The sequence below is a fragment of the Trachypithecus francoisi genome, unplaced genomic scaffold, assembly GCF_009764315.1.
Source record: "Trachypithecus francoisi isolate TF-2019V2 unplaced genomic scaffold, Tfra_2.0 Lachesis_group19, whole genome shotgun sequence".
In the NCBI taxonomy this organism is placed as follows: Eukaryota; Metazoa; Chordata; class Mammalia; order Primates; family Cercopithecidae; genus Trachypithecus; species Trachypithecus francoisi.
In genome coordinates, this window is record NW_022681464.1 from 34,604,106 (window position 1) to 34,630,057 (window position 25,952).

Below are 25,952 nucleotides of genomic sequence, written 5' to 3' on the forward strand. Positions count from 1 at the left end.
GCCCATCAAAGCCTGTTCCCTAGAAAATCTGAACATGGAGCCAAGGAGAGCATGGCTCAGTCTGCTTTAGTGCCAGCCCTGTTCCTTGACCTGGGAGGGAACTCCGTCACCATGGGCAGGAGACTGAAAGATTGTTCTGGTGGTGTCTGAATCCCTGAGCCTTTTCCAAGGTTTGGCCATGAAACCTTTCCTTTGGAACTCTTTCAGTCATTTCTTCATTTTACCTAAGCCATTTTCAGTTGGGTTTCTGTCATTTGCAACCAACAGAGGCTGAATGAAAGTATAATAAATGCTATTTCAGGCCAGGTGCAGTGGCTTACACCTGTAATCCCAGCACTTTGGGAGGCTGAGGTGGGCGGATCACTTGAGGTTGGGGTTCAAGATCAGCCTGGTCAACATGGTGAAACTCTGTCTCTATTAAAAATACAAAAAAAAAAAAAAAAGGCCAGGCGCGGTGGCTCACACCTGTAATCCCAGCACTTTGGGAGGCAGAAGCGGGCGGATCACGAGGTCAGATTGAGACCTTCTTGGCTAACACGGTAAAACCCCATCTCTACTAAAAATACAAAAAATTAGCCAGTTGTGGTGGCGGGCACCTGTAGAGACGGAGCTTGCAGTGAGCCCAGATCGTGCCACTGTACTCCAGTCTGGGCGACAGAGTGAGACTCTGTCTCAAAAGATAAACAAACAACAACAACAACAAAAAAATTAGCCGGGCATGGTGGCACATGCATGTAATCCCAGTTACTTGGGAGGCCGAGGCAGGAGAATCACTTGAACCAGGGAGGCAGAGGTTGCAGTGAGCCGAGATCGCATCACTGCACTCCAATCTGGGTTAACAGCGTGAAACTTGCTCTCAAGAACAGGAAAAAAAAAAAAAAGGCTATTTCAGAAAATTTTGGAAGCAAGGAGGACACCTACCTTTCCATACACAAACCCTAGGAAAGCACCATTATCATTGCCCAATACAAAACAGGGAAAAACCACGCTAGATTCTCCTAGCATCAATTCATGTTATGATTTTAACCAAGTGTCAAAAATCATTGAATGCCATCAGTTACTGGCATGAGAAATAAAAAAGAAAACACCATCAAAACACTGGACGAGGCCAGGTGCAGTGGCTCACGCCTGTAATCCCAGCACTCTCGGAGGCCCAGGAAGGCAGATCGCTTGGGTCCAGGAGTTCAAAACCAGTCTGGGCAACATGGTAAAACCCCATCTCTACAAAAAAAATACAAAAATGAGTCAAGCCTGGTGGTGAGCACTTGTAATCCCAGCTACCTGGGCGGTTAAGATGGGAGCATCCCTTGACCCAGGGAGGCAGAGGTTGCAGTGAAGCCAGGATTGTACCATTGTACTCCAGCCTGGGTGAAAGAGCAAGACCCCGTCTAAATTTTTTTTTAAAGAAAAAAAATTAAAATTAAAATTGAAAGAAAAAGATGAAGTGGTGGAGCATATTAAATTTACCGTATAGTTTGGGTCATCAAACCTCAAAAACAAGCCTAATAGAATTGGGAAAAGAAAGCAGAAGAAAGAATAAAATTATCAAGACTACAGGGCTCAATCATTTCAAGCATAGAACCCTTTTTAACATTAACAAAAGTGAATTTAAACTCTAAAAGTCAATTTAACTCTAAAAATTCATGAATTAAGAAAAAATACAAAAACTTATGAATTCTTTAGCAATTTTAAATGAAACTGCATTTGTTCAAAATATCATTTATATTTATCTGGAAAATAGTAATTAAATATGTGGGTCAAATTACTTAGTTTACAAACCTTTTTTGGAGCCTATTTGATACATGGAACCCATAGGAAAAAAAATTGCTGTGCCCACCCACCTCTATTAAGGAACAGGCTCACAGATTTGGAAGTTGGGAATTGATGATGATGATGATGGCAGCTAAAACTTATGGAGCACTTGCCATAGCCAGGCACAGTGCTAAATACTATATAGATGATCTTATTCTGTCCTCTCAACACTCAAGACTGGTACTATCTCCTTTTCATAGATGGAGAAACTGAGGCTCATAAAGGTTAGGAAACTTGTCCAAGGTTACATAAAGAGTTCTGTAATACTCAGGATGTAAGACAGGGGAAGTCTGCCACAGTGAAAACAGACAAAAAGCATACTATTTAACTTGGCAAAAGAGAAGCTAAGAACAATTACAATACAGTGCTAAAACTATGACGGGTGAACACAGACTTTTTCATCAAATTCTAAAATACTAAATCTAGGAGTCATATTAAAGTACCAAAAGGAATGCTAATTTATTTTAATCAAAGAAGTTACTAATTTGCATATAGACAGTAAACCTAGGTTTACAGACATAAACCTAGTTCATGATTAGCCTATTAATGGAAAGCAGGATGCTTGGGGAGCTGTCTCTGTCACTGAGAAGTAGTAATACAATCTTTCTACAATGTTGACTCACTCTGTATTAGAAAAAGTGTACCAGATGGAACCACAAGTCTGTATCAATTTGCAAATTATGTTATATGGAACCTCAAGATCATCTAATAAAGCATTTCTCAATATAAGTGGTGAATTCCCAGGGATTCATAAAAAATGTTCCAAGATACTTGGGAATAGTAAGTGAAATTTAAATAGACATCACTATCAATTTCTAAAAATGAATAAATAATTAGTGTAAATATCCTACTTTTAAAACAGAATGTTCTAAGGGCCTTTCATCTAACACATGTAGGGTTAATGGAAACCAGCTGAGTGAGCTCACAATTCACTCAGTCAAACCCCATATCATTGTGTGGTTTTGACTACACAAGTTCAAATTGTTTTCATTTTCAGTCATATGTATTGACATATTGCTTAACTTATACACATAACAGGCTGTTGGTTAAAGATGGGATGCTCAGGAAACTTTCTGTGTTAATAATACAAAAAGAGAAATTTTATAAATGTGCCTAAATTTGCTTTTTGGGGGAGCATATTTTCAGGGAAACTGTACTTTTAAAAGCTCTTTGCTAGATACAAAAGTTAAATTCATTCACCACACTCACTCAAAAAATTAAAAGATTGTATAAAATCAAGCAATATGTTTTTCCAGGACACCAAAAAACAAATGTTAAAAAGGTAAAAATTTAGCGATTATAATCCAATTTGGCTTTTAATACATGAGGAAGAAAACACTGCCTCTTTCAACTCTATAGGCAGTTACCTACAAATAGCAGCCTAAAACTTTTCCATCACATAGAACAAAAATACAAAAATTATAAAAATAAACTACTATACCCTTTAAACGTAAAACGTAGAATTTCCAAAATTTAGGCATTAAAAGTAGATTTTGACTTTTTTTAATGCTGTAAAACATTTAAATACATTTAGCTCCTCTCATCCTCCTCCAAAACAAATACAATAGTTTGTTTTAAAATTTGTCAACAAAACATGCTTTTCCTTACACAACAAATTTAAAGTAAGTTAATCAGTAATTATTGAATAGCAAAATGTAGATAATCTTTCTTGTACAGCATGAATATCAAACAGTATATTAATAAACTGTCCTAGCTGGGCAGGGTGCAGTGGCTCACGCCTGTAATCCCAACACTTTGGGAAGCTGAGGTGGGTGGATCACCTGAGGTCAGGAGTTTTGAGTCCAGCCTGGCCAACATGGCAAAACCCTGTCTCTGCTAAAAATACAAACATTAGCTGGGCATGGTGGCATGGACCTGTAGTCCCAGACACTCGGGAGGCTGAGGCAGGAGAACTGCTTGCACCCAGGAGGCAGTGAGCCGAGATTTGCACCATTACACTCCAGCCTGGGCAACAAGAGTGAAACTCTGTCTCAAAATAAATAAATAAATAAATAAACCAATCTAAAATAAATACTATTTAAAATCAAGTCCTTATCACATGCTGTGTAATGACAGAATTAGTTTTTAAATATCTGCATTCAAAAGATTACACACTATTATAGGAGACATTTGTGAGTCAAAGATTGAGGAACACAGATCTGTTCTAATCTCTTTGATATGTAAATAAAAGAAGGGCCCCAAGAGACTAAGAAAGTGGCCCAAGGCCAAATACTCAGCCACCAGAAACAGTAGATAGAGAACCCAGGACTCTTAACTCCAAATTAACTGCTCCTTCGACCTCATTAACACCTCTCTGACTCATGTACAGTCATTCATCACTTAACCACATGGATGCATTCTAAGAGGTGATTTTGTTGTGTGAACATCATAGAGTGTACTTTCACACACCCAGATGGTAGAGCCTACCACACAGGTAGGCTAGATGGTATAGCCTATTGCCCCTAGGCTACAAACCTGGATAGCATCCTATTGTACTGAGTACTACTGGCAGTTGTAACACAATGGTTAAGTATTTGTGTATCTAAACATATGTAAACACAGAAAAGGCACAGCGAAAATATGATATAAAAGATAAAAAAATAACACACCTGTACAAGGCACTTAAAACAGAGCTTGCAGGACTGGAAGTTGCTCTGGGTGAGTCAGCGAGTGAGTAACGAGTGAATGTAAAGGCCTAGGACATTACTGTACACTTTATAAACACTGTACCCTTAGGCTACACAAAATTTACTAAAATTTTTTTTCTTCAATAATAAATTAACCTTAGCTTACTGTAACTTTTTAACTTTATAACCTTTTTAACTTCTAAAAATCTTTTGATTCATAGTAACACTTAAAACACAAACACATTGTATAGCTGTATAAAAACATCTTCTTTCTTGTATCATTATTCTATAAGGCTTTCTTGTATTAATTTTTTTTTTAAACTTTTTAAACTTTTTTGTTGGCCAGGCATGGTGGCTCACCCCTGTAATCCCAGCACTTTGGGAGGCCAAGGTGGGTGGACCACAAGGTCAAGAGACCAAGACCATCCTGGCCAACATGGTGAAACCCTGGCTCTACTACAAATACAAAAATTAGCTGGGCATGGTGGTGGGCGCCTGTAATCCCAGCTACTCAGGAGGCTGAAGCAGGAGAATCACTTGAACCCAGGAGGTGGAGATCGCAGTGAGCTGAGATTGCGTCACTGCACTCCAGTCTGGCGACAGAGCGAGACTCCGTCTCAAAAACAAAACAAAAAACAACAACAACAAAAATTTTTTTGTTAAAAACTGAGGCACAAACACACACATTAGCCTAGGCCTACACAGGGTCAGAATCATCAAGATCAGTGTCTTCCACCTCCGTATCTTGTCCCACTGGAAGGTCTTCAGGGCAATAACATGCTTGGAGGGTCATCTCCTATGATAATAATGCCAGCTTCCAGAATACCTCCTGAAGAAACTGCCTGAGGCTGTTTTACAGTAAACCTTTTTTTTTTTTTTAAATAAGTAGAAGGAGTACATTCTGAAATAACACAGTCATTTATTACCTAATATCATGTGGCATACCTAATTGCATGTGGTATACTTTTACGTGACTGGCAGTGCAGTAGGTTTCTTTACATCAACAACACCACAAACACATGAGTAATGCACTGCACTACTTTACAATAGCTACAATGTCATCAGGCAACAGACATTTTTCAGCTTTGGAACCAACCAACGTCGTATATGCAGTCAGTCATTGACCAAAATGGTGTTATTTGGCACATGACTGTATACTGTTTCACCTTCCTCTAGTCTGATGGAGAACTCTCCTATAACTTCTTCCTTATCTACTTTTGCTGGGTCCTATCACTTGCCTTCCCTGTGGCCTTTTGAGATTGATTTCCGAGTATCATTTGATACACCAGCCCCTGCCGGCCACTGTGTCGGCATTCACCTATTTCATCCTTACTAATGAGTCCTTAAAATTAAAGTTTTGACAAGCTGCAAAAGTAATCCATGCTCACAGACTGACATTTCTGTTGAGATTTCTCAAGCAATACATTGCAAAAGGGAGACTAAGAGGGAAAAGTTACAGTTTTGTTTCTGGGCTACAGAGGGATAGAGTAGAGAAGGCACAGTTAGTGTGGAGAGCAGCATTTTCTAGGGAAGAGAGATTATTTAAGAGCAATTTCTGTGGCAAAATGAAAACTACACAATCCACACAAATAGTTTTCCAATCTTTGAGGGCTTTCCCACTTATGATATGAGGACACCTAGAGGTGAAAAGCAATAATTATTAAACAATTACTGTATTCTATGAGAGGTGTGTTTCTAGCCTCCTTCACCTAAAAAAAAAGAAAGTCAAGAGGTACCTGTCCCAATGAAAAGAGAAAATGTCTTATTTGATGGGAAAAAAAAAAAAAACAACCCACACCATAATGATGGGTGTTTGTAAAAGTGGCACGAGAACCAACTGAGAGCTCCCAATGTCCAAAACTGAACAATTTGAGCAACAAAATAAGTTAGTATTAGATTATAAACATAAAATAAATGTAGTCATTTATGGCCATAATGACATAAATAAATGAATGAACCCATCAATAAATGGGAGAGAAGAGATGAATTCCCACGCAGTAGAATTTCAAATAATTTACATAGTCTGCCCTCAAGGATGTGGAGTGTAACTCCCTGCTCCTTAAGTGTGATCTGGGGATTCCTTCCACAGTATGCAGTGGAAGGAGAGTGGAGATAACACTCCTTCAGCCCCTCAGCCAGGTGACCAAAGTCAACAGCAATAGTGATAAATCATGTTGATAGTATGTACCCTTGAAATAATATGATAAAAATTTAAGGAATATGATAAAAATTTACCCCTGTGATCTTCCTCCCCAGATCTCATAACCCCAATCTAATAAGGAGAAAAACATCAAATGAATTCCAAGAGGGGGGTCTCCTACAAATATGCCTAATACTCCCCAAATGGTCAAGGTCATGAAAAACAAGGAAAGTCTGAGAAACTGTCATAGTCAAAAGGCACCTAAGGAGACATAGCAATTAAATCTGATGCCATATCCTGGATGGGACACTGAAACAGGAAAAGAATATTAGGAAAAAACCAAGGAACTCAAATAAACTGTACACTTTAGTTGTTATTAAAATTAATAAAAAAGTATCAATATTGGTTCATTAATTGTAGCAAACGTACTATACTAACATATTAATAATAGGGCAAACTGTGTGGGGATATATAGAAACTACTATTTTCTTAATTTTCACAAATTTAAAGCTGTTCTTCAAAAATAAAATAAAATAGTCCTATTTTATCTTTGACCATGTAGCTATTTGCCAACACAAGCCATACAGGCAATGTAATTAAGAAGAGACTAGGAAAGAAAGGCACAGCAGGGCTGAGTCTAGAAAACAGGGTCCAGAAGAAATCAACTCAAGGTCAAAAATGCTCATTAAGTCAAGCAAAAGTTTATGAATTCAGTCTGTAGTTATTCTAAGAATAAGTTCGCCTGCCAAGGGTCTGGTCTATTGCTGTAAAGTCTATATCTATTTACTGTTTCCTCCAAATCCTCATTGCTTGGATTCAGATCAGCTAATGATATACAAAATATAGCATCAGGGATCCCTATGACAGTAAAAACATTATGCAAAGAGCAATATTTAATTTAGCTTTTTCAGACGGAAAATAAGCTGCGTACGTCTGTAACAAAGAGTGGAGAGCTAAAAACAAAATCTATGAAATATTCTGTCTCAAGACTTATAGGATCCCAGTATCCAGTGTGACAGATAGTTCTATTTTCCCACTACTAGAAATATGTCTGATTACTAGTCTAATAAACATCAAATATTAAATCTCAATTAAAACCTTAAACTAGGCCGGGCGCGGTGGCTCAAGCCTGTAATCCCAGCACTTTGGGAGGCCGAGACGGGTGGATCACAAGGTCAGGAGATCGAGACCATCCTGGCTAATACGGTGAAACCCCGTCTCTACTAAAGAATACAAAAAACTAGCCGGGCGACGAGGCGGGCGCCTGTAGTCCCAGCTACTTGGGAGGCGGAGGCAGGAGAATGGCGTAAACCCGGAAGGCGGAGCTTGCAGTGAGCTGAGATCCGGCCACTGCACTCCAGCCTGGGCGAGAGAGCCAGACTCCGTCTCAAAAAAAAAAAAAAAAAAAAAAAAAAAAACCTTAAACTAAATGAAAAACAAAACAAAACCTTAGGACTCCACAAAAGGGTAATTCTGATTTACATCTAAATAATTCTGAGGCACTGATGTGATCTTTCTTTTAGAGGCTACGGGAAGATCTGGTTAAGAGTATCTTAAGGAAGAATCTAAGCCTGTTTATAGTCTACAAGCAAAGAAATATAAGTCAGTGATAACGGGCATACAAATAATTTATTTGACAAATCTGCCCCCGAAATAATTTCACTTTCTGAAGACAACACTGAAATGTTGCCCTAAAACCAAGCCTCTTGCAGAGCAAATGATTTTAATTTTTTTAAAAAGAAATAATAGTAGACAGGTCTTCTTTATAAACATCATCTGCATTTCTTTAAGAAAACAGCCGAATATTTCACTTCACAGAAACAGATTTGCATTCTCCAATTATCTCCAACTTGAAGGTTACAGAGTAAACTAAAAGGGGGCAGGGAAAAGTTTACAGAAACAGCTATAAACACAAGCTAAAGTAATCAAAGCAGTATTTGGAGGCCTAAAATTTGGTTGTCCTTAACTCTGGACAATCAACTGCCTCCCAGCAGGATAGGAACCTACACTATTCCAATAATTTACATAAGAAATTAGCAACCAAAATTTACATCTGAATGGTAAACCCCAGCAGCCCATCAGGTGTTAAGTATTTGCTTATCTAAATTGCCTCTAAAAATAGCTTTACCTTTCTTTGAGCCTTAAGTAAATAGAGGATTTCCCATGAAGGGAAGGTGGTATGCTTAAATAAGTCCAGGCAGTATATTGCCCTACTTCATTGCCATTTTCGTAAGCAAAATTTCAGAAATTTCAGAACTGTTCTCCCTTTGAGTAAGAGGGCTCTGAGAACTATCTTAAAATGAGTCCAATTGAAAGAGCTACTAGCCGGGCGCGGTGGCTCACACCTGTAATCCCAGCACTTTGGCCTTCAGGCGGATCACGAGGTCAGATCAAGACCATCCTGACTAACACGGTGAAACCCTGTCTCTACTAAAAATACATAAAAAAGTAACCAGGCATGGTGGCAGACGCCTGTAGTCCCAGCTACTCAGGAGGCTGGGACAGGAGAATGGCGTGAACCCAGGAGGTGGAGCTTGCAGTGAGCCGAGATCACACCACTGCACTCCAGCCTGGGCGACAGAGCAAGCCTCCGTCAAAAAAAAAAAAAAAAGAGCTACTGGCCGGGCACAGTGGTTCACACCTGTAATCACAACACTTTAGGAGCCAAGGAGGGTGGATCATGAGGTCACGAGCTCAAGACCAGCCTGGTCAAGATGGTGAAACCCCGTCTGTACTAAAAATACAAAAATTAGCCAGGTGTGGTGGTGGGCACCTGTTATCCCAGCAACTTGGGAGGCTGAGGCAGAGAACTGCTTGAACCTGGGAGGTGGAGGCTGCGGTGAGGTGAGGTCGTGCCACTGCACAGTGAGACTCCTTCTCCAAAAAAAAAAAAAAAAAAAAAGCTGTCTATGCCTTCCCCCAAGGTGAATTAAAAGGGGAAAAAAATGGACATTAATCATAAGAACTGAAAGTAGCTGATATAGGAATCTAAGTGTAGGACTAGTGTTTTTGAATTGTCTTGGAATCTAAATCTTGAACTTGAGTGAGACGGTTAAAAAAAATTGCACCTCCTTTATGTTTAAAATAATATTACCCTTCCCATGTACTCTCATTTTTTCATGTTCTAAAGTTTAAGAAATACTGGCTATCTCTAGATCACTGAGTTTATTATACTTTGGTGGGTAGTAAACAGCTCTCCATACCTGCTTATAAATAACACCAGTGCCAGATACCCTACAAGGCAAACTAAAAACATACCTAGGGCACAGGAAAAATGGAAACCTCTCTCCCATTTTTTGGTATAAAATTAGATATTTGAAAATTATCCTCTAAAGATTTTACTCTATGTAACTCTCACACATAAGATTCTCAATGGGAATCCAACAACGTTTTAAGCACTATTTCACCTTCCAGTTTGTTACCTGATAAACGAGTTGACAGCTCAATTAAATAAAAAGCATGAAGATGGATGTAAAGCAAGTAAGACGAAACATAATGCTAGTCACCTCCTACACCTTCACAGGCTTAAAAGCCTGTATTATGTCAATAATGAATAAATCCATATATATTTATTAAGTCTGAGCAATCATAAACAAATTCATAAGGAATAATGTGCTACAGGCAGGGCCGTAGTACTAATCGCTAGAGGCCATCTTTAGTGAATTGGGCACGTAGAAGCTCCCAGGAGAATTACTCAGGTTTCCTCATCTCCTAGGTAGGGGATTTTGACTCCTTTACTATTTATCACATTGTCCAAAAAAAAAAAGTCAAGAGAAAATAAAACTCCCAAGCAGGGCTTTCTGGCTTTCCATATTTGAACCTCTAGTTTTTCTCTAATTATTTGCACTTTAAGCTTTGTAAGAGGAATGTTCTGAAATTATATCCCTTTTCTTCTCCTTCCATTTCCCCTACTCCAAAATGTTCATGCACTGAAATCATCCTAGGTCCAAGTCATTCTGGGTAGAAGAACAATACTCTGGCTAATCTGGACAAAGTATTATTCATAAATTAATTAGGCTGGGATGGTCAGAAAATAGCACAGTAAACTATTAAATGGAGGGAAGAGTGTAATTTAAGTTATGATATCACCAAAACCATGAAATACTGGAAATGCTTTATACTAGGATTTTCTTACAAAATATGAAGGCTTGGTGGAAGAGGAGGTTGACCCTAATAAAAAGGGATTATCAAAATATACACATTTTAATCCTCTATAAATTTTTACTTTTATAATATGTATAAAATATTTTAATCCTCTATATTGGATAAGTGTTCAAAATAAATGTAAAAAGTAAATATGAAATATCTAATATCTCTCTGACTGTCTGCAGGGCAGGGGTGGAATAGGAAGAATTATGAAGAGGGAACACTAAAAAATGTCCTAAAATAGTAGCATTCTTGTAGAAAGTACTTGGAATACTGGAAAAGCCTTGACCTGGCTTTGCAAAGGCAGGTCAAGAATTGCAAAGGCAATTCTAAACAGACCATCTCAGGAAAGTCAACAACTGTGAATTTCAGTCTCTTTATCTATAAGATGAGATGATAATACTTGTCTTTCTTACAGACATCTGTTGTGAAGTCACAGGAGATAATGTGAATGAGAGCATAATCATTTCTCATTCCTCTCCATACCATAATTACTAGTTTCCAGCCTTGAGCACCGCATGTAATAATTAGAAATATGTCAGACAATATTAGAGAGAAAATAGCAAAAAGAAAACAAAACTGAAACCCACCATCTGTAGTGCAAGATCCTTCCGGGGCAGGTTTTTGTGAATAGGGAATTGGTGGACTGTTTGAATCAGACATTTCTTCATCGTCTTCATCGTCTTCCATTTCATTAACTGTTAGATTGTTAGAAAAATCCAGACTTCCATTTTGAGTGTAGCGATTTACCAAATCTTTGTCCAGATCCTCCACCTTGGGTTTGACATCTGGGTAAACAAATAAATCATAGCAGATGTAACAAAAAGATACTTATGGAAAAATGCACAGTTCTGAAAGACATAATTGAAGAAAAGAAGTCTAGCATTTTCTAACATTTAGCCAATTTATCTCAGAGGTCCCAGGATTTGGAATCCCCACTTCTAAAACAAGAATCCCACTTTTTAAAAAAGGAGTCCAGTGACCGGGCGCGGTGGCTCACTCCTGTAATCCCAGCACTTTGGGAGGCTGAGGCGGGCAGATCACGAGGTCAGGAGTTCAAGACCAGCCTGACCAACATGGTGAAACCCTGTCTCTAATAAAAATACAAAAAAATTAGCCATGCCTGGTGGCGTGTGCCTGTAGTCCCAGCTACTCAGGAGGCTGAGGCAGGAGAATCGCTTGAACCCAGGAGGCGGAGGTTGCGGTGAGCCAAGATCACGCCACTGCACTCCAGCCTGGGCGACAGATGGAGATTCTATCTAAAGAAAAAAAAAAAGAAAGAATCCAGAAATACGTGTGATTGAGAAACTTACCTGCAGATGAGAAAGGATGCTGGTCAGGGTCCAGGTATAGCTGGGAAAAAATTGGCCGCGGTACCACACTACTACATCTGAGGGAGGCTTCTATGGAGTTGTGGAGAGCTTCCTCAAATCGAGCAGATTTCAGCTGCCCAGCATATGAATTCCCCATGATCTACACCTACCCATCCCCAACAAAAAGAAGAAAGGATAAAATCGATATAATTAGAGGTTCTATGTCTCAAAGCACAGGTAGAGCTAATATCAACTATGTCCATATATTTTGTTAAGATGTGAAATATATGAATTACCCAGATATCTTAAGACAGCTTGTGTAAGTTACTTGTTATCATATCACATGTGCTTTTTGTCTTCACAGCCCAAGCCCAACTCAAAAAGCCCCTTTAAGGGATTTTGTATCTATAACAGTAATAAATGCTTAAGTCAAGGCTCTCCAACCAGTAAATCAAGACTGACCTGTCAATCATGAATCCCAACCTGGTTAACAATGTGGTCATATCATCTTTATAGGCTACTATAACTCCCTAGAAACTCTATCAGTGGTTTCAGAGTAAGTAATGAATTTTTTCTTTACAAATATCTATTACTCTAGATGGGGGAAAAAGCCTCTCTTCTGGAAAAAAAATGAAAGCTTTATGGTTATGTATTTAATTAAATTTCTGAAAGGAAGACTTGAGCCTTTTCAACTCAAATAATTCATTTATGTATTACTAGTATTTGAAACCCTCTGTGGTTTCTTTTGCTTCATCTGAAGTACAATCTTATTTGGGACGCTTCAAGAAAGTATATAGCACAAAGCTTTGAAGCCATGACCTTTACTTCTCATCACTAATATTTATATAGTACTATAGTACTTGCTGGTTATAAAAATTTCCATGTATAGGCTGGGCATAGTGGCTTACGCCTGTAATCCTAGCACTTTGGGAGGCCGCAGTGGGTGGATCATGAGGTCAGGAGATTGAGACCAGCCTGGCTAACATGGTGAAACCCCGTCTCTACTAAAAATACAAAAATTAGCCAGGCATGGTGGCATGTGCCTGTAGTCCCAGCTACTCAGGAAGATGAGGCAGGAGAATCGCTTGAATCCGGGAGGCGGAGGTTGCAGTGAGCCAAGATTGTGCCACTGCACTCCAGCCTGGATGACAAGAGCGAAACTGTCTCAAAAAAAAAAAAAAAAAAATCCATTTATAACAATAACAACAACAACAATTTACTGGGTGCTAATTAGTGGCTAGACTAATGAGACTCAAAGGGTCCTGGGGTGGGGGTAGGGGGGGCAAGACCCTACCCTTTCAATGGTCCATGAAGTCAGAACTTTTTTTTTTTTTTAATTTTTTTGAGACACAGTGTCTCTCACTCTATTACCCAGGCTGGAGTGCAGTGGCACAATCTTGTCTCACTGCAATCTCCGCCTCCCGGGTTCAAGCAACTCTCCTCAGCCTCCCAAGTAGCTGGGACTACAGGCACACGGCAGCACACCAGGCTAATTTTCATATTTTTACTAGAGATGCAGTTTCCCCATGTTGGCCAGGCTGGTCTTGAACTCCTGACCTCAAGTGATCCACCTGCCTGGGCTTCCCAAAGTGCTGGGATTATAGGCATGAGCCACCACACCAAGCCAAAACTATTTCAAACTATTTAAACAAATTTTTTTTTGTTCAAAGCTGGTAGGTAAGACTTGTAGGCGCTGGTTCAGCTGTTCAACAGTGCTCTCAAGAACAGAGCTCTTCCTGTCATTCTGCTCCATCACCCCGAATGTGTGGACTTTTACTCTCGATCTTGTCCCCAAATAGCTGTGACAAACCAAGGCATCATGTCTACATTCCAAATAATCAAAAGGGCAAAAGGCCTTCTTTTTAGAAAACTTGGTCTTTTTATTTGGAATGGAATGCCACTTCCCAGCAAACTTTTCCTTGAATCTCTGGCTAGAAATGGGTCAGCTGTCCATTCCTGAGCATATCATCAAACTATTACTTGGATATTATTTGTCTTTTTCACTCTGATTCACTCATACAGGTACGTGGAATTTTCCAGAATCTGCAGGATGTGTGATATTGCAACAGGTTGAATGCAGAAGCACATAAGCTACTCACTAACTTGTCTTTGGAAAATACAATTATTTTTCATAAAATATGCTATCTATGTTCATATATAGTGGGGTTTTATTATAATTTCTAAAAGTAATATATTTGTAAAAATTTTCAGTTTTAATTTTTAATAAACAAAAACTCTATGGGGTCCTCAATAATCTTTTTTTTTTTTTTTTTGAGATGGAGTCTCACTCTGTCACCTAGTCTGGAGTGCAGTGGCGCAGTCTCAGTTTACTGCAATCTCTGTCGCCTGGGTTCAAGCAATTCTCCTGCCTCAGCCTCCCGAGTAGCTGGGATTACAGGCACCTGCCACTGTGCCTGGCTAATTATTGTATTTTTAGTAGAGATGGGGTTTCACCATCTCGGCCAGGCTGGTCTTGAACTCCTGACCTCGTGATCCACCTGCCTCGGCCAAAGTGCTGCGATTACAGGTGTGAGCCACCACGCCTGGTCAATAATCTTTAACAGTATAAATGGGTACTAATACTAACAGTCTGAGAACTATTGGGCTAGATAGTCTACTAAGCACTTTATTAAAATGGTTGTATTTAATCCTCAGTATTCTGAAGAAGGTATGACTTCTTTCCACTTCACAGATTAAAAAACAAAACCAAAAACCAAAACCTAAAGACACGAAGTGACCAGTTCACTACCATTCAACTAGTAAGGGATACAGCCAGGACTCAGGATCCAGCCACGTGATGACAAAGCCTGCACTCTTACTGTACAGCCTCACCTTGGATAAATCTCATTTCAAGACAGGTAATTCTGAGAATATCTCAGGCCCCCCTCTATCAAAGAGAGGGATAGAATTTAAAATTTATCTGGAATGCCAACTCTAACTCCCTGGAGAGAGTCCCTGGAGGACTGGTTGAGAAGAACCCTGAGGATGCATCTGTGTTCATCAGGAAAGGGTGCCAACACCCAGTGTGCCCACTCACGAGCAGAGAAGAGGTGATGCATGGGAATCCACAACTCTATCTCAAGTTTCCCAGACTCACACACTAAAGCTCTGTGGAAGATATCGGTGCCCCTGAGCTACTTTTACATAGCAAACAAGACTTCTGATATGATTCCTGTGGCAGTGAGTAGTATGCACTGATTTCCATCAGAGTGGCTGGGTTTGTCAAAGTTTTATTAGAGATTCCTATGATCTGGAGAAAAAGCCGGGGTCCTATTTTGGCAACTTTTCTCATATATATAGGTAATAAAACCAAAATGCCATGATTTTAAATTATCAGGCTTCTTTTTAACAAAAAGCTTATACTCAAAATGTACAATACCCAATTACAAATTGTATATGTATATAAAATACCCAATTAAAAGATGAAGAAATAGAAGAAAATCAACAAAGTCTGTCAACTGAAACGTTCCAGAAACACCAAGTTTTAGACCAGGCTCCTAAGACTCCCCACCAATACAACACAAACATTAACATCTTTTTTTTTTTTTTGAGACAGAGTCTTGCTTTGTCACCCAGGCTGGAGTACAGTGGCATGATCTCCGCTCACTGAAAGCTCCGCCTCCCGGGTTCCTGCCATTCTCCTGCCTCAGCCTCCCGAGTAGCTGGGACTGCAGGTGCCCGCCACCATGCCCAGCTAATTTTTTTTTTGTATTTTTAATAGAGACGGGGTTTCACTATGTTGGCCAGAAAAAAAAAAAGACAGAAAGTCACCTTGTAGTTTCCACTATATACTTATGTATTGTATGTATCTGGCTGACATCAAGTTTATAAGACTCCATTACATTGCCTTTCCATATTTTTTATTGTAAAATTACAAAAGGACAAACTATATTAAATATTTTGTCATAGCACTACAGACCTCTGAGATACTAACAAGCACTTCTGTGACTTTGAGAAAATGTCTAAGAAAAGGACAGTAAAAAATATGAGCAAGTCTTTCTGCATTACTAATTAATTGCTCAAAATGCAGACTGGATCAACTACAAACCACCATAACATTGTGATTTGCAGCCTTTCTGCTCTATCCTTTCCCCTTTTTCCACAGAAAGAAAAATTGCAGAATGGGGATGTGGGTAAAACAGGTAGCCTCTATCTCCGGTGACTTTAGGAAGGGGGGCTAGAGACGTTGGAAGAAAAAAAAAAATAGTAGCTTGGGAAATAACTGCCTGCTAATGCTTCCACGCCTCTCCTCAATTATCTTTTGCCTTTTGAAAATGGTAAAGAGTAGCAATGCACTCTGAGGGACAGTACTCCTTAATCTGTATGTTTGCATTTCCTTTTTGTGAAATGTTTCATAGTTAATAATTACTCTATTATTAAAACTGTACTTCTATAGTATTTATTAAGTATATAGCAGAGAGGCCGGGTGCAGTGGCTCAGACCTGTAATTCCAGCACTTTGGGAGGCCAAGGTGGGCAGATCACCTGAGGTCAGGAGCGTGAGACCAGCCTGGCCAACATTGCAAAATCCCGTCTCTACTACAAACACAAAAAATAGCCAGGCATGGTAGCAGGCGCCTGTAATCCCAGGTACTAGGAAGACTGAGGCAGGAGAATCACTTGAACCCTGGAGTAGAGGTTGCAGTGAGCTGAGATCACGCCACTGCACTCCAGCCTGGGCAACAAAAGCAAAACTCTGTCTCAAAGAAAATTTTAAAAAGTGTACAGCAGAGAGAGAGAAATGCCCTCCTCAGTGATAAAATTTTCCCTTAACTCTCAAATACTTTTTACAATTAAAGCATTGATTTCAGAATACATAGTCGGACTTGTAGTTAAAGTTGTATGTGAAGCACGTGTTACAATGGCAGGCATTACTGGCAGTTAATATAATAGTAGCTGTTGTTATTATTACTAGTAGTAGTGACGGTGGTGGTGGTGGTGGTGGTGGTGATGGTGGTGGTGGTAGTTATTGTCAAAAAATGTGAAAGAAAGCATCCCTTCAACGATTACAAGAGTAGCATGGAGAGCTTACTAAGTGCCGAGCAAGCACTATTATTACTCACATTTTCAAGATAACTGAGGCTTAGAGAAGTTAAGGAACTTGCCTAAGATCAGTCTACAAGGAAATAGGTAAGGCAGGGTAGAACCAAATCAGTTTGGCTCAGAGGCAGCTCTCTTAGGTGATATCTTTAACACTCAGACCATTAAGCTACTAAACCACTGACCAAGATGGCCCAGTTGGGTAAATGGATACTCCGTAATGTACTACAAAATTGCCGACCGCCAAAGAAAAAAATCAGAAAAGAAAATGTTTGTTTGCTGATGTGGCCTCATCTCTATATATAACAGTTGCAAAACAGGCTGGAAAGGAAATTTTAACTTAAGATATGAGCCTAAGAGTCACAAAGCCAAATAACAATTTAAAAAATCACAACAAAATAACCCTACCTCTCTATTAAAAAACTCCTCACATCAGGGCCAGGCGCAGTGGCTGACGCCTGTAATCCCGCACTTTGGGAGGCTGAGGTGGGCAAATCACAAGGTCAGAAGTTCAAAACCAGCCTGGCCAAGATGGTGAAACCCGTCTCTACTAAAAATACAAAAATTAGCCCAGCATGGTAGTGGGCACTTGTAATCCCAGCTACTCGAGAGGCTGAGGCAAAAGAATCTCTTGAACCCAGGAGGTAGAGGTTGCAGTGAGCCAAGATCGTGCCACTGCATTCCAGCCTGGGCAACAGAGTGAGACTCTGTCTCAAAAACAAAACAAAACAAAAAACCTCCAAACATCAAAAATTATCCAAGATTGGTGGCGCGTGCCTGTAGTCTCAGCTACTCGGGAGGCTGAGGTGGGAGAACTGCTTGAGCCCAGGAAGTCGAGGCTGCAGTGAGCCATGATCATGACACTGTATTCCAGCCTGGCTGATAAAACGAGACCCTGTGTGGAAAAAAAAAAAAAAGAAAAAGAAGAAGAAAAAATGTTCCCCTTTTGACTAAGTATAAATATATTTTCAAGTACTACACTTGCGGTTTTGATAAAAGTTTCTTTTAATACCAACTATCTGGAACAAATAAACATTAATTTTTAAAACTATTTTTACAAAGGAAATGACAAAGAACAAGAAAAACTGATTTTTAAAAAGATCATGTACAAGCTAAAAGAAAAAGAACTGAATCTAAAACACTAATTTGAGGTTGTGTGATTTTAACAGCAAAGTAAGCTGTAGTACAGGTAGATGGGGATGTACATATTCTAAGTAACAACTCATTTTTTAAAAAGTTTTAAAATAAGTATTTCTAAGCTTTGTCTACTGAAAAATCTGAGAAGCAATAACATTCATTACTATTAATAAGCACTTTCTATACTCTGATTGTAGTTGCCTAATGCCTTCCACACTGAAAGGAATCAAGATTTTTTCAAGGTATGACCAGTTCCAAGTCTGGGGCAGGGAATATGCAAGATGAGCCTCAAACATCTGAACAAGAAAGCAAAGGTTATCAAGAACTAATAAGGCCGGGTGCAGTGGCTCTCACTTATAATCCCAGCAATTTGGGATGCCAAGGCAGGCAGATGGCTTGAGTCCAGGAGTTTGAGACCACCCTGGGCAACATGATGAAACCCTGTCTCTACAAAAACAAAACTTAACTGGGCATGTGGTGGTGTGTGCCTGTGGTCCCAGCTACTCGGGAAGCTGAGGCATGAGAATTCTTTGAGCCTGAGAGGTGGAGGCTGCAGTGAACTGTGATTGTGGATTGTGCCACTGCACTTCAGCCTGGGTGACAAGTAAAAAAAAAAAAAGAACTAATGAAACATGTTAAAAGACATAGGAGACTACTTGAAGAGCTCCCATAGGCTAAAGATTAGAGAAACCAAACAAAAGAGAATAGATCCAACTGACTGAAGCATATTTAAAATATAAAAATTCACAAATTAATTTTGCTACTAAAGGAGAAAAAGAGCTCCTTTTGGAAAGACAAAAACAGAGCACTACAAGCAGAAAAGAAAATAGCATTTATTCTGCTCTTTCTGTACTTCCAAGTAACCAAATAGTCCTGATTATTGAGTTTGCCTTTTTTCAAAAGAAGAATTCCAGCTAAAAAATGGTCAAAGAGGGCCAAGCACAGTGGCTCACGCTTGTAATCCCAGCACTTTGGGAGGCCGAGGCGGGTGGATCACGAGGTCAGGAGATCGAGACCATCCTGGCTAACACGGTGAAACTCCGTCGGTACTAAAAATACAAAAAATTAGCTAGGCGTGGTGGCAGGCGCCTGCAGTCCCAACTACTCGGGAGGCTGAGGCAGGAGAATTGCATGAACCTGGGACACAGAAGTTGCAGTGAGCCAAGATAGCACCACTGCACTCCAGCCTAGGTGACAAGGGCAAAACTCTGTCTCAAAAAAAAAAAAAAAAAAAAAAAAAAAGGAGGGGGGCAAGGAATGACAGAATTATAAAATTACCACTTTGTAACCCCTAATGCGAAATTCACGCAGGCAATGGTAGTAAGTGAAACCATGAGATAGAAGGTTGATGGGGAACTTTATAATGGAGAGATCACGCTGTCACCTCCTGAACCCACTGGATGAGCTTAGCATCACTAAAAGTGAGGCAGTGAGATGCTGTGTGCTTTCTCAGTGGGGACGATATGAGGCACACTCACCATCTAGGAAGCACTCCTGCCAAAGGGTGTCAAGAATCTAGTCATCCCCTAGAACGGGGTGTCCAATCTTTTGCCTTCCCTGGACCACACTGGAAGAAGAAGAAATGCCTTGGGCCACACATAAAATACACTAACACTAACACTAACAATAGCTGATGGCCTAAAAAACAAACAAACAAAACAAAGAAAGAAAGAAAAAGCAAAAAAACCCTCATAATTTTTTGTTGTTGTTGTTTTGGTGTGATCTCGGCTCACTGCAACCTCCACCTCCCGGGTTCAAGTGATTCTCCTGCCTCAGCCTCCCAACTAGCTGGGATTACAGGCGCCCGCCACCACGCTCAGCTAATTTTGTATTTTTAGTTGAGACGGGGTTGCTCCATATCGGTCAGGCTGGTCTTGAACTCCAGACCTCTGGTGATGCACCTGCCTCGGCCTCCCAAAGTGCTGGGATTACAGGCATGAGCCACTGCACCTGGCAAAAATCTCATCATGTTTTAAGAAAGTTTACAAATTTCTGTTGAGTCGCGTTCAAAGCCATCTTGTGCCACACTGGAAGAACTGTTCTGAGACACACATAAAATACACTAATGATAGCTGATGAGCTAAAAAACAAAACAAAAAAAATTGCAACAAAATCTCATGTGTCAAGCGTAGTACTAAAAAGACAAATTTGGGGCTGGGCGCGGTGGCTCATGCCTGTAATCCCAGCACTTTGGGAGGGTGAGGCAGGTGAATCACAAGGTCAGGAGTTCAAGACCAGCCTGGTCAAGATGGTGAAACCCCGTCTCTACTAAAAATACAAAAATTAGCCTGGCGTGGTGGCGGGCGCCTATAATCCCAGCTACTCAGGAGACTGAGGCAGAGAACTGCCTGAACCCGGGAGGCGGAGGTTGCAGTGAGCCGAGATCATGCCACTGAACTCCAGCCTGGACAACAGAGCGAGGCTCTGTCTCAAAAAAAAAAAAAAAGACAAATTTGTATAACTTCCTAGTGTTCTATTACTTTTTCCTTTACAGATGTCACTTTCTAAATTTTAACAATTATTCACTCAGCATTTATAGATTTTCTACTGTCATAGGGATTAATTACATTGAGGAGTTCAATGACCTTAATTCAAATCCTGTACCCACCTATTCCTAGTATGATACTGGGCAAATTGTTCAATCTTTCATCTATAAAATGGAGATAGTACTTTCAATTTCATAGATTTTTGTGAAAATACATGAGATTTTACATACAGTAATAATTTTTTTTTTTTTTTTGAGATGGAGTCTCGCTCTGTCACCCAGTCTGGAGTGCAGTGGCGCCATCTCAGCTCACTGCAACCTCTGCCTTCTGGGTTCATGCCATTCTCCTGCCTCAGCCTCCGGAGTAGCTGGGACTACAGGCGCCTGCCACGACACCAGCTAATTTTTTATGTATTTTTAGTAGAGACGGGGTTTCACCGTGTTAGCCAGGATGGTCTCCATCTCCTGACCTTGTGATCCGCCCACCTCGGCCACCCAAAGTGCTGGGATTACAGGCGTGAGCCACTGTGCCTGGCCATAAGTTTGTAGAATAATCCCTGGCACAGGAAAAAAAAGTGCAGAAAATGTTGGTAGTCATAGTAGCGCCTATTTTTTTTTTTTTTTTGAGATGGAGTCTCGCACTGTCGCCCAGGCTGGAGTGCAGTGGCGCAATCTCGGCTCACTGCAAGCTCTGCCTCCCAGGTTCACGCCATTCTCCTGCCTCAGCCTCCCGAGTAGCTGGGTCTATAGGCACCCACCACCACACCCAGTTAATTTTTTGTATTTATAGTAGAGACAGGGTTTCACCATGTAAGCCAGGATGGTCTTGACCTCCTGACCTCGTGATCCACCTGCCTCGGCCTCCCAAAGTGCTGGGATTACAGGCATAAGCCACCACGCCCGGCCAGCAGCGACTATTTTTAAATTAAAAAAAAAAAGTATCATTATGCCACACTGAGGATATGAAGAAAAATAAGATGCATTCTTTCCTTTACAGAAGTTGGGCACTACAGTAGATTCTGGGGCCTTGTTTCAAGGAAAAAATAATGTAAAAGTTCCAAAGGCTGCTCTTTGGCACTATATACAATTTATTTATTAAGAAATTGTACAATCAGCCGGGCGCAGTGGCTCAAGCCTGTAATCCCAGCACTTTGGGAGGCCGAGACGGGCGATCACGAGGTCACAAGATCAAGACCATCCTGGCTAACACGGTAAAATCCCGTCTCTACTAAAAAAAAAAAAATACAAAAAACTAGCCGGGCGAGGTGGCGGGCGCCCGTAGTCCCAGCTACTCCGGAGGCTGAGGCAGGAGAATGGCCTGAACCCGGGAGGCGGAGCTTGCAGTGAGCTGAGATATGGCCACTGCACTCCAGCCTGGGCCACAGAATGAGACTCTGTCTCAAAAAAAAAAAAAAGAAAAGAAATTGTACAAATTGTACAATCATATATACAACTCACGAGATGACCTTTGACACCAAGAACAGCACTGCCCAACAGAATTTTCTAAGATAATGAAAATGTTCATATTCTGGACTGTCTAGTATGGTAGCCACTAGCCACAAGTGACAGTTGAACACTTAAAATGTGGCCAGTGTGACTAAGGAACTAAAATTTCAATTTTATTTTATTGTAATTAATTTTTTTTTTTTTTTTTTTTGACACAGAGTCTTACTCTGTTGCCCAGGCTGGAGTGCAGTGGCATGATCTCAGCTCACTGCAACCTCCGCCTCAGGGGCTCAAGCGATTCTCCTTGCATCATGCCTCAGCCTCCCAAGTACCTGAGATTAGAGGCATGTGCCACCTGCCCAGGTAATTTTCATATTTTTTGTAGAGATGGGATTTCACTATGCTGGCAAGGCTGGTCTCGAAACATTGGCCTCAAGCAATCCACCCGCCTCAGCCTCCCAAAGTGTGGAATTACAGGCGTGAGCCACTGCGCCCAGCTGTAATTAATTTAAATAGCTACACGTGACTAGTAGCTGTCATACTGAACAGTACAACTCTAGAGTATGTACAATGATTGAGAGATAAAAGATTTCTTAAGTTCTAAGAGGCCTGGCTGTGTCCCTACTGATGTGATCTTGAACAAGTCCCCTAACCTCTCTCAAGCTCAATTTCTTCATCTGTAAAATGATTGTATAGGATAGATTATGACTGTCTCTTACAGTGACAAAACTCTTTGTATAAGAAAATTATTTGTTACTGTATTTCTGCTTACATGCTCTTTCTCTATTAAAAATATTGCCTGATGAGAGGGAATAACTTATGACTCTTACACAAGTAAACCAAACACACTGCCTGTGTTTTCAGTCTCAAATCCAAAATATTAAACAATTATATATTCTTGTTCTCTCTCTTTTGTGCTGAGCATTTATTTATTCTTTTAAATCGATATTTGTCACTCTCCATTGTAGTTAGTTTGGTCTAGTATCTGTCTAACTTCCCCCAGTAGATTGTGAGTTTTGGGGGACATATATTTTGTTTAATGCTGGAACTGAGTAACAAAAAATTGAATAAATTGAGCTTTTGTGTCTTATCCAATTATATATTAAACAGGTCTGAAGACGTATCTCTTCCCAAGCACATTCCATAAAAGCACAAAGCTAACCATGCATTCAAAACAGAAGTGTTTTATTTCATTTTTATTCATCCTTCTTGCTGAGAATGTTTAGAAAGTGCAAACAGATTAAAAGACAAAAATTTTAAACTCCTTTAATAGTTTTGTACATTTAAATTTGGAAATTTGGACAAATTTATTTTTTCTTTTCTTTTTTGTTTTTTTGTTGTTGTTGTTTTGTTTTGTTTTGTTTTTGTTTTGTTTTTTGAGATGGAGTCTCGCTCTGCTGCCTAGGCTGGAGTGTAGTGGTGCAATCATGGCTCACTGCAACCTCCGCCTGCTGGGTTCAAGCGATTCTCCTGCCTCAGCCTCCTGAGTAGTTGGAATTACAGGCGCGTGCCACCACGCTCAGCTAATTTTTGTATTTATTTAGTAGAGAGAGGGTTTCACCATGTTGGCCAGGCTGGAAGAATTTCTTTTGATGGTTTGTAAAGTCAAAAGTATTTTAGGTATTCAAATAAAAACCCAACCCTAGTAACTTAATCCTAAAATTTACCCTTTTTACCAATATACTTACAGATATGCAATATATATTAAATTGTTTTAGAAATAGTTATTGTACTATGCCAACTAATTTCATAATAATGATAAAAAACTATCATGATTACAATGCTATTTTTCCTTTGTAACAAAGAAGTACAAGTTACCACTGGAAATCTTTACTTTCTTCCTTGAAATGCCAGAAATTCTTCTGTAAAATAAACACCTCTTGTCAAGACTCTCTGGAACTAGTATAATTACCAGAGGCAATCCTTGTGTAAGATCAAAGAAGCAAAACAATAATAGGCAACGTGTGACCTCTACCATGTCACCAGAGACCAATTTTTCAACAGGGAGAACAGTCAATAATCCAGAACAGAAAACATTAAATAACAAGAAATGCTTCCAACGTGTGGCTCACCACATCTTTCAACGCTGTCACATTCAGAGTTCAGAGTCTCTATGGTTTCTGAAAACAAACTTCTGGGGATTTATCACAACAATCATTAAAATCTGCATAAAACACCAGAGGCAAAAAACAACTTGCCAATTTCCCAAATGCAGAGTAGAATTTCAAAAGATACTACAATAATTTTCTAAATTTCATCTGATGCTTTAAATAGTGGGAAGGGCACAGATAACTAAATATTTTCCACCTCACACTCAACTAATTTCTCTTATTTACCCAGCCCCATTTAATTATCCCAAAGAAGTTGTTTGCAAAGTTGGCTATGAACATTAGCCAGATAAATATAATTAGTAATAATAACATATTAAATACTTCTCCGAGTTGTTTTTTTGGCTTTGTTTTGTTTTTGATAATGGTGGATCACTAAACCCAGAAAGAGGGTCTCTTGTGTAATATATTTGAGTGACTAGGCATTACAAGGGTACAGGAGGGGTAAATAAATTCGCAAAGTAATTACAGTAAAACAGAAGTACGTTTAAAACTGACTTCTAAAAAGCACTGCAAATCAAATTGTGCCTTAGAATTGGCAAAACTTGATGGTTTTTCTTAAATACTATTGCCAAATAGCTGTCTTTTTTCAAAATCAGATGTGAATTAGGGGCTGAACAAATGTATTTGAATTATTTAACCTGCAAAGCACACATTCTGCTGGTAATTCAGAGAGTAAGTAATAAAAGAGGAAGACTTTGCTTGAAAGAAAAAGCACTGTAAATTCAAAGCACCCATGAACATTCTGTGTTTTTTTTTAAACATTCTTTTATGATTTCTTGCTACCTCCATCTTTCCACTCTGTCATCTGCTCCTGTCTTTCCATCTTCTTAGCTTATTAACGTTGCTAATCGTATTTGTCAGTTTTGCCACAATTTTAAGGTTACTTAAACAGCTGTGGGTTTTCTCTAGGCAATTATCAGTCACTATACTTAGGTTTCTAAATTAGTTGTTGAAAGGTGCTTTAACCTTGAGAAAATAGAAAAAGAGCAGACTACGTGCTAAGCCTCACATTTATGTATATGTTTAACACAAGTGATTATCAAAAAATTCAAAAGAAGTCACACACAATTAGTAGATATTGTAAATTTATCAATTAGCAAGGCCTATTATATTCCTTATCATTTTATCTTTCTTTCCTTATTATATACATTGTAATATATGCTTTCTCTCTATATGTGTGTATAGATTGGAATATAAAAGATAGTATATAAACTGGAATATCAAAATACTGCCAAATTCCTCTAACAGTCTCCTTTCACAACCTGTCAGGTGGCTAATACCTTTTAAAGGTATCCACAATCATATAAGCGGTCTCTTGAGGTCATGGGTTGTGGTAAAGAGAGCTTTTACAACATGCAGATTTTTCCCTTCTCCATTTCCCTTCAAAGAGAAAACTCCTTATTGTATTGCTTTTCTTACTCTCTATTTGTGACTCTGACACTGATTTTCTTCTTGACCACATTCAGGAAGAACCACAAGGTTGAAGGTTATTTGTCAACTGACAGTCTCTTCTATCAACTATCGACAACTAAATAAAAAAATCTGAATTCCGGAAACATACTTCATGTGCCACCCATTTTCCTCATAAGTTAAAATAAATTCAAAGATTACTTTTTAGAGTGAACAAGTTTTGGTGTTTTTAAAGGTTTAATAATAATACCTTGTCTGCAGATTAGGCCAAAAGCTTGTAGAATGA

General features: G+C 39.5%; 1 protein-coding gene across 1 annotated transcript in view; it reads right to left on the minus strand.

Moving 5' to 3' along the window:
* Positions 1 to 25,952, minus strand: part of GREB1L (GREB1 like retinoic acid receptor coactivator) — a 305,480-nt gene that overhangs the window by 135,987 nt on the left and 143,541 nt on the right. Inside the window, exons 3-4 of the mRNA XM_033178167.1 lie at positions 12,039 to 12,204; positions 11,316 to 11,513 (exon numbers count right to left, since the gene is read on the minus strand). Of these exons, the coding sequence (XP_033034058.1) occupies positions 11,316 to 11,513; positions 12,039 to 12,195 (355 nt within the window). The 5' untranslated portion in view covers positions 12,196 to 12,204. The remainder of the gene's footprint in view (positions 1 to 11,315; positions 11,514 to 12,038; positions 12,205 to 25,952) is intronic.